Here is a 19,924-nt window from a genome sequence, read left to right on the forward strand (position 1 = left end):
AACTCGCAGGCTGGATGACTCGTTGGTGTCGGTCTCGTGACGTGCACCCGAAGTATTAACCCATTGAGGACAGGCAAATTTTGCTACAACACGCATAATTTCCCAAAGACACTTGCTCGAGTATACTCGGGACATGTCCTCAACAGGTTAAAATATCCTAAACTTGACTTCAAGTTACTGACTTTGCATTACTATCACACAATGCTATACAAAGATCTAATTTTCAATTTTTTTTTTTTCTCATAGGATCTGTTTTCTCAGTGCATTTATTTGATTTATTGCACTTTGTCTCTAAGCAGGATGGTTAAAATGCAACAAATGAAGCAGTAGACATTTGTCTGTTGCATCATCACATTGTATAAAGATCCATCTAACCCACAACTGAGTGAATTTCAGATTCATGTAACATGAGTCGAACTGCAAGCCAAGATGTAAAATGGAAATGCAATGACGAATGAAATGTTTTCTCTTTCATTTTCTCATTTTCTATTTAGCAGAGTGGGGAAACTCATCAAATATTCTAGTCATTTTCCAAGCTTTTGACCTGAAGTCTGATGTCAAAGGTCTTGAACTAATATTAACAGGATGGGGGGGGGGGGGAATGATATTTAGATGGTTTCATTTGTCCCTTTAAAGGGACTGTACAGTACTGGTTGAGGTAGGGATTCATGTTTTGAACATTCCTAAGTGAGATAATGAAAAGCCTCCTATGAAATATGAAAGAGCATGTAATTTTAAGAAGGATTCAACGTTTATTTGATGAAAATTGGTTTTCAAATGGCTGAGATATCCAAAAAAGTGCTAATAATAAAAGGCGACATGCCCCAACTTTATTAGTAACTCTTTGTTTCACCTTGTTTTTGGATATCTCAGCCATTTCATAACCGATTTTCATCGAATAAACTTTTGATACCCCTTAGAATCGCATGCTCTTTGACATCTCATAGAGTGGTTTCTGAATATCTCACAAAACGTTAAAAGCTAAATCTTCACCTCGACCAGAACTGTACACACCCTTTAAATTAAGTAAATTAGTGATATATATACTTCCTATCACCAAACATGGTGTAGGAAATGAAAACACTTGCTATTGTGAGACAATTAGTTAAATGTATCATACATGTTTCAGTTTATCAATATCTTGTCATTTTGACAAAAAGGCCCCCCCCCCCCCCCAATAACACACAAGACATCAATATCTGGAATGTAAATTGTTACCACATCATGAAACAGAGAGAGAGAGAGAGACAGTAAAGAAAAAGTATCAGCTCTGGAATATAACTACCTGATATACTAAAATTGCTGAACAGTGTTTGACAATATGGCATATGACTGCATTTTGATAATATCATAAACTATGAACATTAAAATACTTTACGCAGAGAAAGCCGTATCTTATTCCTTGTAAATACAGTTACCTAGAAAGCCCTATATGTGACCCTGCACCACAAAACAAACAAAAAGTCGCCAGGCATGAAATTTTAGGTAAGAGCATATTTTGAAAGAGAAGACTTTAAGCTTTAAAATGATGTATAACTCAAATCAAATGGACTCTCCTAACCTATCTAAATATTGGAAAGAAAGCACACACTCAGGAAAAGTGTGAACTGAGAAAAGAGGCTCTGAAGTACAGTGTCTATTCAAGCGTTTAATCTTTACCAAGCCGTGCTGGTTGTGCAATGAATGGGAAAGAAACAGGATGTAAACCACTGGAGTAACAACAATGAAGGGATTATCAGATTAAATTGAAATTAGGCATGCCTTATTGACCTATTCTGTCCTTAATTAATCCAAACTTTCAAAGTAGTAGCATTATCCTTTCAAAAGTTATAGGAGTTGAAATTGAAGAGAGTGTACAAGGTTTTTAAGAAATGAAAAGGGGACTCCAAAGACACACCTAATCACACTATTCTACCAAAAATGTTCGAGAGAAACTGCTTAAAAACACAGTTTCCTGCCCGTTTTATGATCCAAAATTTTAGCATAATGTAGAAGAAGACTTGCTCTTTCAGAAAATATGAAAAAGTCAAGATTGGCTCGGTTGACCCATTTCACCTATTTTCAGTCCTCACACAAAATCAGTGTGTGCGACTTTTTGTTCGTTTTGTGATGCACGGTCACATATTATACACACACCTACATAATGCAGTTACTAATTCCATTTAGTCTGCTAGGTCAAGCTTGTTACCTACTAGTGCTACAAGCAGGCACCCTGCATTTTTTCCTATGCAGTCATTAGACTGGCAGATCCTATCAATTCATAATATTCCACTCTATAGTGATATAGTTTGTCAAAAAATCTGGATAGGCACATCATTAGTGACATTTTGTCAAAGTTTGGATACGAAAACTAGGCACAGTCATTCAACTTTCCAAGAATGCAAGTCTGTTGCAATTAAAAAAAAAGCAAAAAATATAGCAATTTTTTTTGTCTGTTTTCCCTTAAAGTGTTACATCTAGAACACTGATTTCTGCAAGTTTGAGTAGAAGGATTAGCAGATTTTATGACGAGAGAAGTTTTAAAAAGAATATCAGTATCTCAAGATGACTGCAAAATACAAACAATGAAGTAGACAAAGATTTAGTTTTAAAAAGAATATCAGTATCTCAAGATGACTGCAAAATACAAACAATGAAGTAGACAAAGATTTGTGAAATGATTACTGCATTACACTAAGTAACATTCTCTTGGATGTATTCAGGTTTCAGCATTAAATATTTCATCTAACATTTACATAAAATGTGGATACTGCTATATATGATAAAATCTATTAAAAAACAGCTTTTAAATGGACACTTTATTCACAACAGAAATTCAATGGAATAACACATGTAGTATTGAAACAGCAGATCAGTGATTATCTGAGCAAAATCTGATTAACACCCAAATTATGGTTACCAGTGCATCACTTTGCATGGTATGATAGGGACTCTCTATCACAGGTGTCTTATAAACCACAGATCTCAAAATTGCTTGTATCATTTTTAGGCACACCAAGCATAAAATCACAACTTATGATTTTCTTGAATTTGCATGAAAGTATCAACTGATAATTGAACGTGTTGTGATGTCCCATCTTTAGAAAGATCAAATATCCAGTCTCCTACAAGAAAATGTCAAATTAGAAATATTTAATTTCCAACTGATTGATGGGTAATTTACAACCTAACATCAGAGTCAGGAGACCCCAAGGGTTGTCTTGACATGACTAAATGTCCTGACACTATAATAGCCCTGGCAAACAGTATGATATTGACATGATTCCAAGACTCACAATACTACATGTATATACTATCTCCCTGGTTTTGTTTGAACATATACTTTACTGTCCTGTCATTCTAAATTAGTTTCAATCTGCATGAATTCTCCTTTGGCAGTTGACAGGAACTGTTTTAATACACCAGTAGTGCCTGTGAGCTTGTACCACCCAACACGCCCAATTCAAGTGCTGAATAAACAAATGCTACTACTTCAGGAGAGTATTTAAAATCATTCTGAATTATAACAACTCATGAGATTGGGGGACATGGTCCAAAGAACATTGCCATGATAACAAATATAACGGAAGAGTCTTGGTGAAATTCTTTGTATGAAGGTGCAAGCACATGAAGTGAAATGTCATGATACTGCTTTCAACAGTGGCATGAGGCATGGATTACACAAGCTTTATTTGTTTCCTCTGTCAGGAACTTGTAGAAATCTTTCTGACAAGGCCAAAAGGGTTAAAAGTGCTTCTTTTCCTTGTTTGCTTGTTGTTGTTGTTATCATTGCTCAAGATGCTATTTTTGTTTTTGCTTTTTCATACATTCCCCCCCCCCCCCCAATAGATCAACCACATCTATTGGGAGGATACTTGTCCTTTATGGGTGGCAATATTTGTCACGTATGAAGTAGATGTATCAATAGGTTTCCTGCTGGATAGGACTCATTGTAACTGGTTTTTACTTACAAACACAAATCACACTTCCCTGTAGTGAATACACTGTAACTGGTGGATCTCATGACAAATTAAACAGCAAAGGGGAGATCCCTTGACCTCTATGACAAAGTAACACCATTATGTATAACAATCTCTTTAGATTCTCAAATAAGAATGGGAAGGAATTCCAGAAGAAAAATAAATGAAAAATGGCACATACTTTTACAGCACAGAGTTTGCTTACAGATGCAATTTCTGAAGATGTCAGAGAAAGTACAAATCTTCTAACTGTGACACATTGAAATGGACAGCATCTACGATGTATGCTGATCATTTGATCAAGAGTATCTCTACAACAGATGGAGTGATCTGAAGCACAGTATTTATGTTTCATATCAAACTATTGACCTTGGCTTTCATATTATAAAAGGTGACTTGAGTTTCCTACTGGTAACTGGCAATGAATACCTGCACAATGTAAATAGCAATGTAACAGGGTAACGACTTCCACTACTCCCAGTGCAAAGGATGTCATTAAAAATATGACAGTATACTGGTACTGTACATGTGGACACTATAATATAGAAATAAATCTGTGAGTACAGACAATGAATTGCATGGATACACAATATAAAGCACACAATTTTAAGAGGTACACGTACAATAGGTTAAGACAGATGAGTAGGACGAGGTGGTAAACATGACATACCGGTAGTACAGCACTATGCATGGAAGCTGCATGTTTTATATTTATCGTGATAAAAATCCAGATGACAAGTATTCACACATACCTGATGATGTCTGGATTATTCTTGGATATGGCATTCCAAATATTCCTGTCAGTGTTTTTCACAGATATGTGTATAAATGCATGCACACATCAACTTAAAATATAGTCAAATGTGACTTATTCCATGTAAAGACATAAAATGAGTCACATTCCTTCTGCATATCAAACTTACTGGAAGAAAAAAAAATGATGTATAGGCCTACATTCAAAATAACGAAAGAATTATGACTATATAGAGAGTCCCATCTAACAAAAGTAGGAGTACAATTTAAAAGGCAAACACAACTTTGTGTAGAATGGTGGTGATTATCAAGTATTATAACTGAATCAAAGTCATGACTTAGATCTCGTTTATAGTGAGTGAAAAGGCCGGGCTCAAGCCCGGCCTTCCTTTCACTGTAGTGTAAATGCTCAAAAGGCCAAATGCGGTACCAAAAACGGTCGTGCATTTGGCTAAGCTCTAGAGGTTGTCTCGGCCTGGGCTCAGCCTGGCCTTTTCTCACTGTAAACGCAAACTGGGACCGGCGTGCTCTCAAATAATCGTTTGCTTACAAGCAGAGCGCCACTACGACAAAGTATTGAAAGGTTTGAATTAAAAGCCCGGGCCGAGCCCTCCACTGCAAATGCACAGAATTTGGGGCCAAGTACCGCAATTGAGGATGCGGTCGGCCAGGGCTCAGCCCGGGCTCGGCCAGCCCTGTACTGTAAACGGGGTACTAGACAATTTCGATTCAAATCAGAATATGACTATGTTCTCCCCTTACATTGATACTGCTGAGGAATTGAATCTCATAAAGAAAGCACACAATGTGTTGTTTGGATCTATAGGCCTTCAAAGATTTGAGCCCTGGACTTACGATTTTCTTGGCTGCTGCCCAACTTGCTGGATCTTGTTGTCATCTTCCGGAGTACAAATGATTGTGCGTCCCACAGTGGAAATAAGGATTTTCTTGTGCGCATAGCTCAGCTGGACCACACCTTCTTCTTCTGTCACCACAAGTGAGGCTTTGCATTTGTTCTGGCAAAGTGAAACACCACCGTAATTGTCATTATTTGTGCAAGCACATCAATCATCACTATTGAGAACATTCTTCAAAGTGCTACAAACAATGGTATCATAAGCATGAAAAAACACTAATGAAATGGGAATGACCACAATAAGCATAATCATTATCATCATCATCATCATGATTGTGACGCTATTGTGCAATAGTTATGATATCACTGATTACACTGATTACTGCTATCACTACTTTTACTCTCTATACACAGTACAGGAATGTTACTATTGTCACAAATAATGTGGCTTATTCCATGTAAGGACATAAAATGATAGCTTACAAACCAGTATTGAGATTTATTAGTTGTTGTTGCTGCAATGCATTTAAATTATGCATCATAATTTGCCAATTTTTATGACATGTAGAGCTTTGTACTGCATCTGGAAGTTATAATTCATACCTATTAACTCTTTCTGTACTATTGACTTTAGACAGTGTGTACAACACTAAGGAGCTTTCAGTGCCAATTGGTACTCAAAGCATACAAAGGTTTAACAAATTTAAAAACTGATTCATACATGTACATGTTCTGTCAGGAGCAGCAAAATTGTGAGCTCATCAAGGATGATAATGTAATTACCTCCGCCAAGGGAGGTTATGTTTTCGTTACTGTTGGTTTGTTCGTTCGTATGTTTGTTTGTTTGTTTGTTTGTCCGTGTGCAAAATAACTCAAAGAGTAGTACACGGATTTGGATGAAACTTGCAGGAAATGTTTAGAATGATACAAGTAACAGATGATTAAATTTTGGTGGTGATTTATTTATGAAGGATTTTTTATATTTTGGCAGGTAGGGTCAATGAACTTGGGAGTTCAGGCTGCGCGTATTTGAGGTTTGCATGCGCGCACTAAAGTGCGTGCTCTAGTTTCTGCTAGAGAGAGGCGTGCCGTGCAGCTGAGGGTTTATGACGTAATAAAGGCTTCTATATTGGGAAATCTGGCGATTTTTCACCATGTATACCTATGGGTGGAAATCACTGATCTCTATGGAAGAGCCCAAAGAGCTTTTAAAATCTCTTTGGGAAGAGCAAAATCATCGGTAGAAAGTAGCTGCTTGGCGGAGGTCTGCGCTCTCAGAGTGCTTTTCTAGTTTTGCATGTGAAAAGGTAATAATATGTAATTTCTCTTTGAAATGTCCAGAATTAATGATGCAGAAACATTCCAAGAGTGTTTTTAAAAAGTATTTAAATAAATGCCAGAGAAGATGACATTGATGGCTTGGACTATATCATGTACACTTTACCTCATAGAAGTCGATGTCTGTTTGAATCACTTTCCCTTCTGTATCCCCCGAGAAAAGTTTCATGCCATTGTTGCTCCATTCCAAGCATGTGACCCGGCTGTTCTGGTGGAAGTGGTCCAGCACAAACTTTTTGGCCTAACACACAAGAGACAGGTGACGGCCAGGAAAACAAATCCACAAACTGCCATTCAGTATATTTTACACACTTTTATAACTGGTAACCCCATAAGAACGATGCAGCTACGAAATGTATGTGCACTGCACTACTGCAAACATGGGATTTTCTTAATTGAAAATGATAAGAAAAATCTTGAATATATCTGAATTTTTCCTCTAATATCTGCAATACACTTTCACTGCATTACAAGTGTTCAAGGGTTTTTCAGTGTCTTTAGTTTGGAAGAGAATTCATCCATTGTTTCCATGAAAGCAGCATTTTACAAATCCACAATAATTTATCATTATCTTATGTATTTTGATGCTCTTGCATTATCTCTTGTGACCAACTTGATGAATACACTGTCTCAATTTTTTGTGCATAAATACAATTCATTATATCAATCTATTCACTGATTTATTCATCATTTACTAATTTGAATAAAACAATAATAGAGTTTTTAACTTACCTGAACAGCATGAATAACATAATATTCATGCACTAATCATACTAATTCATTCGTCCACCTGAATGATTTTTTGTTTGTTTGTTTGTTTACAGGTGAGTTTCTAACTTACCTGAACCGCATGGCCATGTGACCTGGACGGGAGGAGAAAGATCTCAATGTGGCCATGGGATGTTCCCACAGCAAGTTGATGGTCAAGGCAGGTCAGAAGTTTTACACAGGACACATGGCAGGTTTTGTCCTTAGGAGATAAAGAAACGATAGCACAAGGGATGAAGTTTTTTGCGTTCTTCATATGAGTTTACAAGTGTACTTTTAGAATACTGAATAGAATCACACTCAGATTGCGGTAATAAACACAGCAGTCAAATATTCATATAAACATGCGGTATAGTCAACAAAAAGTGTTTGTTATTAAAATTTTGCCACTGAAATGGGAGATAGACAATATTTACTTGTTTAAGCTTAAAAAAAGGGCAGGTCAGCAGAAATCAAAGAAACTGAAGATCACTTTTATAGATTTAAATATTTGACTGTTGCTAACTAATGCTGTAATATTGAAATTTAGAAAAAATACCTTCCCACCATCTCAGTTGATAAACTGCAACAATGCTATTACAGTTATTTGCTTCTGTTTTGTTTTGATTAGTTTTATGTTTGTTTGTTTTTTTTTTTTGTGGGTTGTTTTTTTTTTTTTTTTTTGTCCCTTAAGTCACTAAATCATGGGAGGAAAGATCATTTACTCAGGCATTCAAGCCCCAAACTCTGGAATATCCTTCCTAATGACATCAAAGCTGACATGCGACTCCTTCAAAAATAATTTATAAACTTTTTTTTTTTGTCTTAATTTTGCTCTGTCTCTTATGCACCTTGAGCACTCTACAGAGTGAAAGTGGCACAATATATTACAAGTTATTATCATTATTATAAAAGTTACAATTTTTTTGACATACTTGCCTACAGCAAGTATACTTCAATTTGTTGAACATTGCTATGTTACACAAATTTTCTTAATGTCAAATACAGAATGTGTTGCAAAGACAAACATTAAAGTCAATAAAGTTTGCATGCATTTGTTGTTGCTATGTTACACTGTAAGCCTTATTCAAATACCGAATGTGTTGTAAGGCAAGCATCAAATTCACACTGGTCAGCACATCACACTATGACAGTTGTTGTTCAGGTACGGTACTGCTAATTTTGAGAATGCATCTATTTTTGCCTTCAACACAGAAACATACTTCCTTCCTGGGTGTGTTGTCACGCTTCAATCATGATCCTTACCTCAGTGTCACATGTTTGTTATATGACTCAAAATTATATGGTCTGGTAGCCCTTCATACAGTGTACATACACATGATCCAAAGGCTACTCATTAAGCGTAACAATATCAAGTAAATGATAACTCATAGACCTCACACTGAGTCTTAGATTACTGAGTATTTACATGTTTGCTATTACTATTGTATATATTCATACGATAAACATGGATACCGTAGTCATTTACAGTAATGCAAACAAAACCCTAAATTTACATTTTGAAAGTTTCTAAACATCATGAGATGCCTAACAAGCTCATATGTCTTCAAAAATACAAATTGTACATAAACACAAAGAAATCAACAAAAGATTGCCCCCTCCCCTCCCAACCCGGGGGGAGGGGGGGGGGGGAAGAGAAAAAGAATTGAACTAGTACTCTCTTGAAGGAATAAGCAGGTAAGGTTACATTGGAAATCACAAGATGAAGTGAATAGTGTGTGTCTGAGTCATTAATGGACAAACCTTGTATCACAGGGCAATGTCCACTCCTACAAAAACCAACCTAGAGCTATTCCTGACACTTCTCTCACTTCCTGAGACACAGCATTAGGACAAAAAAACAAAACAAAAATAGATTCTGTAGCTAGAAATGTGCTCTGATCAGTGTTACAGCAAAACGACACAATCTTGTATCATTTGTGCAATTTGGGCATGTTGCATATCACACAATCGAGTATCTGAATATAAGAACGACCCAAGTCCATGGAAGACCATTTCGAGTAAACTTAAAAAAACTTCGAATATCTTTTTTATTTGTCCAACAATATTCTATTTAACTGTGATGGGAAGGCAACATTTATATGCAAATTAGAACATAACATTATTATGACAGTTAACATCTACATTAATTGTGGAGAGGCCATTTTGTGTGATGGACTTGGGTCGTTCTTTGAATCATATACATGATATTCTGCTATAAAGATGAGAGAAGGATGAGAGAGGGCGCTATAATATGAATGTAAGAATGACCCAAGTCCTTCATTTTTACATTCACATAAGATTTAACTCATTCATTTCAGGCACTTCCGGGGGTAATTAGGATTTATCATTTATACACAAGATGAGTCCATGCATAAGCTACAATTTCCCCATGTCAAACTGAATTTGGCCAGAAATTGGACTTGGGTCGTTCTTATATTCAGGTCTTCAATTACTAAATGCACATCAATCCACAATGGGTTGAACCTACAATGAACTTTCAAAAATTTGCCAGTTCTGCTAGGGCATCTACATGTAAAAACTTCAAGCAGATGTATCATGAAAATCCAAGAGAGGTGAATATACCAGAGAAAGAGAGAGAAAGACAGGGGAGAGCTCAATAATCAACATTAATTGTATTCTGTTCCATACATGTCATGAGGGTACAATGTATGTTCCCTTGTGGACAGATAACTGGCAAGAATTACTTTAAAAGTGGAAATTTTTCGCCCATTTTGCACAACCAGAAACTAGAGCAAAAAATAAAAGCATGCGATTATTTTTGATTGCCATATGCTCCAATAGTTACTGTCTTCATTCCACAGAATTAAAAACGTGCAAAACTCTTCTTAACCGACCAAGCGCAAAAAAATTAGTCACGCGAAAACATCCACTTTTCCAGTACGTTAGCTGTCTTTAGATTTATCACATGACAAAGTATCCCAACATTTAATTAGACAAATAATGGATGCTATGACAGCATGGGTTCCTGTAGCAGCTACAATAACAAAGCACCGGATCCTTGTGTAAGGAAAGCCCTGCTTCTGTCATGTGAATCCGTTTTGAGAAGTGCCCTTGACGAATATCTTCTTCACAAAAAGACCGAAACACATCATTATCCATTGAGTGGGATAAGGGATAAGAATGCTTTTAAAATCAATAGCCGATCACAATGAACACGGATATAATGACATAACAGCTTCACATAAGAATGCCTGATTGGGTGCTGAAGGAAGTTGAAAAAAAGAGTACTACATAACTTCTTCAAAAGTGAACTTATAAAGCAAGTAGTACTGTATTGGAATTACATTGCTACAAACTACATCAATTACTGGAAAAAATGGGAGCCTCGTACGCCATCATCCCTGTTCAGAGTATTATGTGTTTGGTTTTTTAGAGTATTGGTTTAAATATCTGCTCAAGGCTCACAATAAATTTCACACATCTATCCAAGGCACTATCGATATGTTACATTGTACATGATGTGAAATTACATTTCTGTCTGGAATGCACCTTTAAATGGCTGAAATTTCTCAGTAAGTACAACAAAATGTACATTGTAGTATTGGCTGAAATTTCTCAGTACCGGTACTACAAAATGTACTGTAGTATGGGTAAGTGACATTACATAATACGTTGGTCACACTATACTATGGTACACATGGTAGAAGATTTTGTAGATTCACTGTCTGAGGGGAAGAAAAAAACACACTCACACACAAACAAAACACAGGAAGTGTGTATACAGTTTGCTCACACTGCTTGGACTTCAAAACTCATACCTGTACTACACTATGAATAAGTCGGAAGCACTATCTCCCCAACATCCTCCTAACTGCAGTCCCTGACAAATTCAGATTCATTGACTGCATACACTGATACTTTTCAAGCAACAGCCACACAGATTCAGTCTTGGGCCCAATGTTAGTCTTCCACTGATCAGGACAAATTGACGTTACTACACAATGTACAGCTATGCCAGATTTCACAAGGCCAACAGAAGTCAGATTTGGGCCAGTTCTGGACTTTGCAAGCTATGCGACTACACTGCAGTATAATAACACAAAAATTAAACAAAATAGCACAGGCATAAAAAAAAAAAAAAACTAGAACAAATAGCATGATCCTTTCTTAGCATCCACAACCTATACAGTTGCAAATAAAACACACAATGTAATGTGAATACCCACAAGTCTTCAATACCTTCTGTTCGAATGTGATTCATACATGAGACAAAAAAAAAAGGGGGGGGGGACTAGTTTGCAGGCACAAACCCTTGTTGGTCGTAAAGGAGTCTGCGCCAAGACTACTGCATGCGCCACTTCGGCACTGTCCCATAGGCCCTGTGTTGTAGCTTTGAGGCTGCAGTGCAGTGGAGTGTGTGGTTAGTCTTGGCGCATGCAGACTCTCTTACCACCAACAAGGGTTTGTGTCTGCAAACTAGGGGGGACTTGAATTGCAATTTGACTCATGATGACATTTTCTTACTTTTTTTTTTATGTACGTGAATGAGCCTAATACTCCGTAGCTCACTTGAGCCTTTGGCTCACATGAGCTAAAAAGAGATCAAGTATATAGATAGCAAGAGCACAACTTTAGATTACAAAGCAAGATTAAACAACTACTAGTATGAATTCAGGCTAATCTTAACAGATCTTACAGCTGACGAAATATTTGGAATTTGTTGGGGAAGTTGATTCCAAAGGTTTATTCCGAAACTTCTGCAATGCTCTTCTTACATGTGTAGCTGTATTCAAAGATGACACCGAATCCTACCGTACTTAATATTATATCAGCCACATTGACTTACTGCGTGGATTCATTGCATGTTTCTTATTCCCTTTCGTACAATATGTGCAGCTATCTTCTTTTCCTCTCTCCTCTCAATGCAATGTTCCAAATGAAATTTGTCAGAACTATTGCAAATCTGTCATAAAAACTCAGCAAAATCCACAGTAGAAGGACGCAGACTATGTTTATTGTCTAGCAAAGAAGAAACACACACATAGACATGCACATACACTGTAGATCGTTACAGGAAAGTATTGAATGGAGATGATTTTACACTTGTAACAAGGAAAAGTAGAAATTATGCGGTGCGTAATATATGTCCCCGCCGGAAGTAGCATTTTACATAGCAAAATGTACAATATAGGTAAAAAATCAAGGTCAAAGGTCAAAGAAGTAGAAGGTCAAAATTCTGTGTAGAAGTTTTGAAGCGCTCACCTAGTGCCATCACATAAAGCAAACGGAATCGAAATCGGGTTAGAAATGGCGAAGGAGTAGCATTTTGTAGCAAAATGTACAACAAAATGTAGGTAAAAAATTAAGGTCAAAGGTCAAAGAAGTCAAAGGTCAAAATTCTGTGTAGAAGTTTTGAAGCCCTCACCTAGTGCCATCACATAAATCAAACAGAATCGAAATCGGGTAAGAAATGGCGAAGGAGTAGCATTTTGTAGCAAAATGTACAATACAGGTCAAAAATCAAGGTCAAAGGTCAAGAAGTCAAAGGTCAAAATTCTGTGTAGAAGTTTTGAAGCCCTCACCTAGTGCCATCACATAAAGCAAACGGAATCGAAATCAGGTTAGAAATGGCGAAGGAGTAGCATTTTGTAGCAAAATGTACAATATAGGTCAAAGGTCAGAAAAGGTCACGACTGAAATTCTGTGTAGAAGTTTCAAGCTCCCATGTAGTGCTATCATATAAAATAAACAGAATCAAAATTGGCTCATAAATGACAGAGAAGTAGCAAATTGAAGATTTTGATCACACACGGACGCACACACGGACGGACACACACGTACGGAGCCCGTTTCATAGTCCCCTGCTCGAACTCGTTCGGCGGGGACAATTAGGTGTATGACATCATCAATTTTTTGACAGTCATTATATCAAAAATCTCAAGTATCACTTCTATCATTTCAATATAACTTCATCATAACCAACATACCTTGTACCAATACCATCCTCCTCCGATTTCATACTGTCATCTTCATCATCAACAGCACCAGCATAACACTTATCTCTCTCTACTGTCAGCAGCAAAAGCATCACAGGCATACTGGTAATCACTGCACACCTAAAGAGAATGTAGCTATCTGATTGGTCGATTGCCCATCACATGACATTGAGTTAAAAGTCCATCGCACGCTGTGGCTGTCAGCCACACAATTTTGTTTGAGCAAAAATGGGTAACATTTGCCCAGGTTTCCACGCGCACTCAACAATTACATACCGTGTGCTTGCAAGCGTGTACTTTTGTCACTCATTTTTATAAACAACTTCAAACAATCAGTTTCGCGTACCGCGTATACACTTGATGGCCGACTGTGAGTGTGCAGCTACTCATTTGCCATCATCACGAAAATGGTTGCCATTTCTGTGCTGAATTCAAGAATCTGTGTGGACTACCTACCTGTTGACGTCCTAGGTAATGTTTAAAACAAATAGTGTATGGTCTTTACTCGTGTAATGGAACAAGATTTTGCATGAGGTGAAAGATAGAGGCACACTTTTCAACTCGGCTTTGCCTAGTTGAATAGAGCGCCTCTATCTTTCACCTCGTGCGAAATCTTGTGCCATCGCACTCGTGACCATTCACTATTTGTATATTATCATCATCATCATTATCAACATCCCACCATCACCATCCTCCTACAGAACTCACCTCACATTTGAGCTTGGCCAGCTGCTGCTCTTGCCTGTCGAAGAGGTACACCACTGCGATGTTGGTGCCCAGGATGATGAATTCACTGCTGGCATCTAGACACGTCAGCTCCACATCGATGGCTGACTGGCTCAATGTCAAGGCCCTCTGAGCCTTCTTGGGGAGGACTTTGAAGAGGGCATCCAGGGGGGCATACTCCCTCAGCTTCACTGCCTCCAGAATGGAGAGAGGCCGACTCGCCATCCCTATTGTACAACAGCAGAGAAATTATTCACTGTACACATTCTAATGTGTGCAAAAACATTGAAAATGAGGCTCATTATCAATTCATAATTTATAAAATGAAACTTTTCTCTATGCTTTAATGTTGATCCTCTATTAATACACAGAGTACAATGACAAACCAGACACAGCAATAAAAGCTTAAGTTCATAGGTTTGAATTGCCAATTTGACCTGAATCTTTTCATCGAAGGTAACATTAAACAGCATGAAGAGCTGCATTTGAACACCTAAAATGAACTATGCACTTGAATTCAGTTTGAAGGTTGCTGGAAAAATAAGCACATAAAGTTTGATTGTTATTCCTCCACACCAGGAAACGGTTCAGGAATCTTGAAAAGGAAGCATTATCTGGATCAGAGTTTACAGGGTAAGACGAATACTATTAAGCCTTTATAATGTATTCTGAATCATAACTATCTTTAAAAGTTTTCTGGATATTGGACACTTTAGCACCCTTTATGGCATGGGACATCCATTATGGCATATGGTATAGCTTCCATGGGACCGTGTGTGGGATTACTGTAACAAGAAACAAGTGACAACAATTAAAGATATTCAGAGACCACATGGACAAAGTACATTATTTGTACCATGACTACGACCCCGCTTACAGCGCAAGGCTTGGCCATGGCCGAGCCGCGGCCGAGCCCACCTTCATTTTAGTGCAAACGCGCAAAAGGCCAAATGCGAGGCCAAAATTGGCCTCGCATTTGGCCTCGCTCTGGAGGTGGTCTCGGCCGCGGCCGAGCCCGGCCTTTTCTCAGTGTAAACGCAAACTGGGCCAAATGGGCGGCCAATTTTAGTCTGGCTTCCAAACCCTCTGCCTGTATCTTTCGCTATTCAGAACCCCCTCAACGTCGAAAACTGCAAAGGATTCTTTCCTTCGGCAAAGGCCTTTGCCCGAACGGCAACTATGTCACCACGGAATTCAGTTGGCAAAGGGTCTGAAAACCAGACAATACCAAATTGCATTTGTTTACAAGCAGAGCGCCACTACGACAAAATATTGAAAGGTTTGAATCAAAAGCGCGGCCGAGCCCTGCAGTGTAAACGGACAAAATTGCGGGGCTCAGCCTCGCAATTGAGGCCGGGCTCGGCCGCTGCTCGGCCGCCGCTCGGCCCAGCCCCGCACTGTAAACGGGGTCTACAACACATTGTACATTTAGACCCATCCTTCTTCAACAGCTGAAGCGCCATGTAAAAAACAAAACAACAAAACAGCAAGACACCCACAGGTTTTGCGCTCACCTCAGCAGCACACATTATCTTCATGGCACTCCACCTGAGGCAAACTATTTACAAATCTTGAGATTCTGGGATTGCTGCAGGTCCCTCTAGTAATGACCTCATAATTTTGGGCAGCCACACCTGCCAAGTTTAGTCCAAATCCAGCCTCCAGTTTTTGAGAAAAAGATGAAAGTTAGGGATACTTGGGCCTTGCCCTAGAGGCCACCTCATGGGACATAACCATTTATACAAACACCAGGTACATTCACATGAAGGCTAACCAGTGGTGATTAGATCTTGCCCCTTTAACCCGTCGAGGATGGACTGATTTTGCTTTACAACGCATTTCTCACGGACACCTGCCCGAGTACATTCTCTACACTCATCTTCAACGGGTTAACTATGAAGTGAGTCCACACGGCACCAACAGCTGCAATTGTAAAGATTGAACATTTGAGTGAGAGTCCCACTCAATGATCAAACCTTGGGACCAGAAAAAAGACATGCACACAGTACTAGTGATATTAAACCTGGGCCCCGTTTTATCAAAAGATACAGATGCTGCATCTAATCGATTATAAATTTCCTTACCACAAAGGCTGCCACAGACTTATGATAGAAATCAACTATATTTAATCAATTATACTGTAACTCTTCATAAAACAGGGCCCTGATCATGGTGTGATGATACAATATTGTACAACATGCTCTTGAGGTTGACTTAGAAGTTGAGGGTGGGGGGGGGGGGGAGGGTTCATGGAGAGGTAACGCCAACTTTTGAGCTTGTTGATTACAATGTCCACACAACACTCAACTACAAGGATCCCCTGCAGCTCATGGATAATAATAATAATGACATTGAGCGGACCTATGAGCAATGATAGATTGCTCACAGAATTTCAAAGCTAGTTATGGAAGAAAAATAGATAATCTTAAGCATAAAAAATACACCTATTATGGGTTTGTCTTCACTGCACCGCTGCTAAATGCCTGGATATCCAACCATGAGAATAACAAATTGGCACTTGCCTACATGGTACTTTTAAGTATGGGACCCTTGCCCAAATGCCCATCTCATTTTCAGCAAGTTGGACAAATACTTTCTGTAGAACCATGCTGATTCATGATGGTCGATTCGCACAGCACATGACAAAAACGAGTACATTGTGCATTCATCAATGATTTCCAGTAGTAAGTTTGGGTGTTCTGCCATGTCCCGATTTAGGAAGGTTAGAGTCCATTTCTCCATGAAGCCTCCTTGAATTGAGCATTGAGGCCAGACCAATCAGCTTTTTTTTTTTTTTTTTTTCCCCTAGTGGTTTTCTGAAGGTCCTGTGATAAAGTGACATGATGCACCAAGGTTCAACAACCAAACATATCACATGCTTTTTCTTGATAAAATGCCCTGCCCTTGTCACATTTCCCATTAATCACAACCACTGCAACCACCTTGACTTGAATCTCACACCGGCTTTTTCTTTTAATTATGATCCTGAAATCTGATATACCTGGCGTATGCTTGTTTGTTTGGGGTTTTTTTTTCTCTCTCTTACCTTGAAATTCCATGACACAGATTTTATGGCAGTTGGTACATTATCATGCCACATGTGTACCAAGTATATTTTTTAAATACTGGAGAGATTTTAGCCAAGAATTTGTCAACAATGCCGTGTTTTGCTTGTTTCACATGCAGCTGTGGTTTTTTGTTTTTGTTTTTACAGTATATAGTGCAAAGTAGACAAAATTGTGTCAACACATATTTGACTTTCTTTGCTCAGGTTATACAGTTTATACTATATTCGGTAAGCCTTTGGGCGCCTTTCAGAGCCAGCTTGCACATGCACGGGCATTCTATTTCACGGCTTGCACACTGTCTGCGCTGGATGTCATGGGACGCTTGCATGAAAGGTGCCCAAAGGCTGGTGGATGGAGAAATAGAACCCATATTAATACCAACAAAGCGATTAGTTTGCTTGACAAATTCGAGTACCATCCTCCTCTATCAGTATGGAATATAATTTGGAATGTATGCACGAGATCAGGTTAGTTCTGATTTTATTTTTCTCCTTACGAACATTTGTAAAATTATGTTAAACTTCAGTTTCGTTGAGCTGATTCATGTGTGGAGAGGTGAGAGCCGCAGGAAAAAGGACCAAAAATTTTCAGTCGGTTCAGGCTGAAAGGTGCAGCAGCTCTGCATTGAGTGAACCTGCTTGTGCCCATGTTTCGGTGGGTCGATGCACATCACGTCGGTTGATTAAAACTCAATTTTGGTCAAAAAGCGCAGACAGAATTTTCTTCTTTTCCATCACGGCAATGGAGAGTGGACATGTGTGTGTAACCAAAAATCACTGTCCGAACTTGCGACAATTTATATGTCAGATACGAGATGGATGAGAAATGAACAGGGGGCCTCACTCATAAGCATCTCGCCACCCAGGGCTTCAAAAGCATCACTGGGATGCGCAGGAGGAGGGGGGATCCTTTTGAGCAGGAGCCCCCCTCCACTGGGCGGTTTCCTGGACTGAACTTGACTCTTAGATCTGTGAATTTAAAGGGAGGGCATAGTATTTGTTTGAAGATGAAGAATGGGCTTTAACTGTTTGCATGATACCAAGGAGCCACGTACAGAGCATACCATCCTTTAGGAATTCAAAGTTTATTTGATGAAAATCAGTTTTGGAATGGCTGAGACCATCCAAAAACAAAGTAAAAGTATTAAAAACAAAGCCATCGTAACTAGACCTTTATCACATATCACATTCAAGTTTTGTGACTGTTCATGACAAAGGTTGTGACCCAAATTTATGAAGTGTTTGGATACAACTACTGTACAAGACGTATGAAACTATTCAATACATGTCATCAACTTACATGGGTCCTACCTTAATCCCGGACCAGGGCACTCCTTGTGTGCACGCTCTGTTTTGGTTATCTCAGCTATTTCATAACCATATTTCATCAAATAACGTTAAATTCCTCATGGAATTACATGCTCTTAAACATTTCATAAAGTTTCTCACTCTTTGAGTCTCAGTACATAACATGTAAATTTATCTATTAAAAAAAAAGAAAAAAAAAGTTAGAAACCTGAACATCTTAAGTTAGGTCTCAACTGACCCCGGCACGCTCCTTGTACTGAAGGCACGCTCCTTGTACTGGTACACAGTTGGAAGCATTGGGGCTGGTCGCAGTTTATTGGTTTCACTCTCAACCAAAACTATCGTGACAAGCCCTATAATCTGATAGACACTGACACTGATATGTGATATTACTGATAATCAGCATGATCAGTTAGAGTAGGCCATATTCTAGTAAATTTTTATTACTATTAATATATAATTTACGATCCCTTTCAACTCGTTTATTAAGCAAAATGTTTGTTGTCATGGCCGAGCAAGGAGCTCTAAGTTAGAGTATCGTTAGTTGAATGGGTTGGAACTATCTAACGTTAATAACATTCAAGTTAATTTCTTTTTAAACTAAGCCCCTAGATCTCTAATTTAGATTACTTTACTTAGGAACCTACCTGGTTTGGTGTAAATTAATAGAGCGTAGACTTTCGAGCAATGTCGTCTCTTGATTGAAGTGAATAAGCCGTGGCGTCGGCCGTCAGTGCAGACTTACAAATATCGACCCTTCTTTTCTGTCGAACGCTCTAACGTTATCTTTTTCTGCCACGAACATGGCGTTTAACATTGCGAAGAGTCTAGACGACCTTCCTTGAAAATTGTGGGGGTTTCGACAGTAACCAAAAAGAATGACTGGCTTCAGCGACCCCGTATCTGGCCGTTCCTGTTCACAATCAGCTAGCTCCCGAGCGACGTGCGTGCGTGGAAAATGTATATTGTACTGTGTTAGATCTTTGGTGGTATGGTCGTACGGTGGACATCGCTGGTGCGGTGGTGGTTTACCAGCATAACAATACAACATGTGATGTCATCTCATACCAAGTCACATGACAGCTCACACTGCTGAGCAGCGTCTTTGCTACGCTGCTGAGGCGGTAGACTCAAATCTGTCAAACGAACACATCAAGTAAACAAAATGAGGAGGCTATGAATTCGGCATGTGCAGTGGCGGATCAGAGAG

The 19,924-nt window shown here is 38.6% G+C and overlaps 1 protein-coding gene across 1 annotated transcript in view; it reads right to left on the reverse strand.

The window, feature by feature from the left end:
- LOC140226187 (tectonin beta-propeller repeat-containing protein 2-like) overlaps window positions 1-19,616 on the reverse strand; it is a 33,256-nt gene extending 13,640 nt beyond the window's left edge. Inside the window, exons 1-5 of the mRNA XM_072306681.1 lie at window positions 19,362-19,616; window positions 14,322-14,566; window positions 7,748-7,876; window positions 7,013-7,147; window positions 5,568-5,728 (exon numbers count right to left, since the gene is read on the reverse strand). Of these exons, the coding sequence (XP_072162782.1) occupies window positions 5,568-5,728; window positions 7,013-7,147; window positions 7,748-7,876; window positions 14,322-14,564 (668 nt within the window). The 5' untranslated portion in view covers window positions 14,565-14,566; window positions 19,362-19,616. The remainder of the gene's footprint in view (window positions 1-5,567; window positions 5,729-7,012; window positions 7,148-7,747; window positions 7,877-14,321; window positions 14,567-19,361) is intronic.
- Between the last annotated feature and the right edge of the window lie 308 nt (window positions 19,617-19,924).

Source organism: Diadema setosum, chromosome 1 (genome assembly GCF_964275005.1).
Source record: "Diadema setosum chromosome 1, eeDiaSeto1, whole genome shotgun sequence".
Lineage (NCBI taxonomy): Eukaryota > Metazoa > Echinodermata > Echinoidea > Diadematoida > Diadematidae > Diadema > Diadema setosum.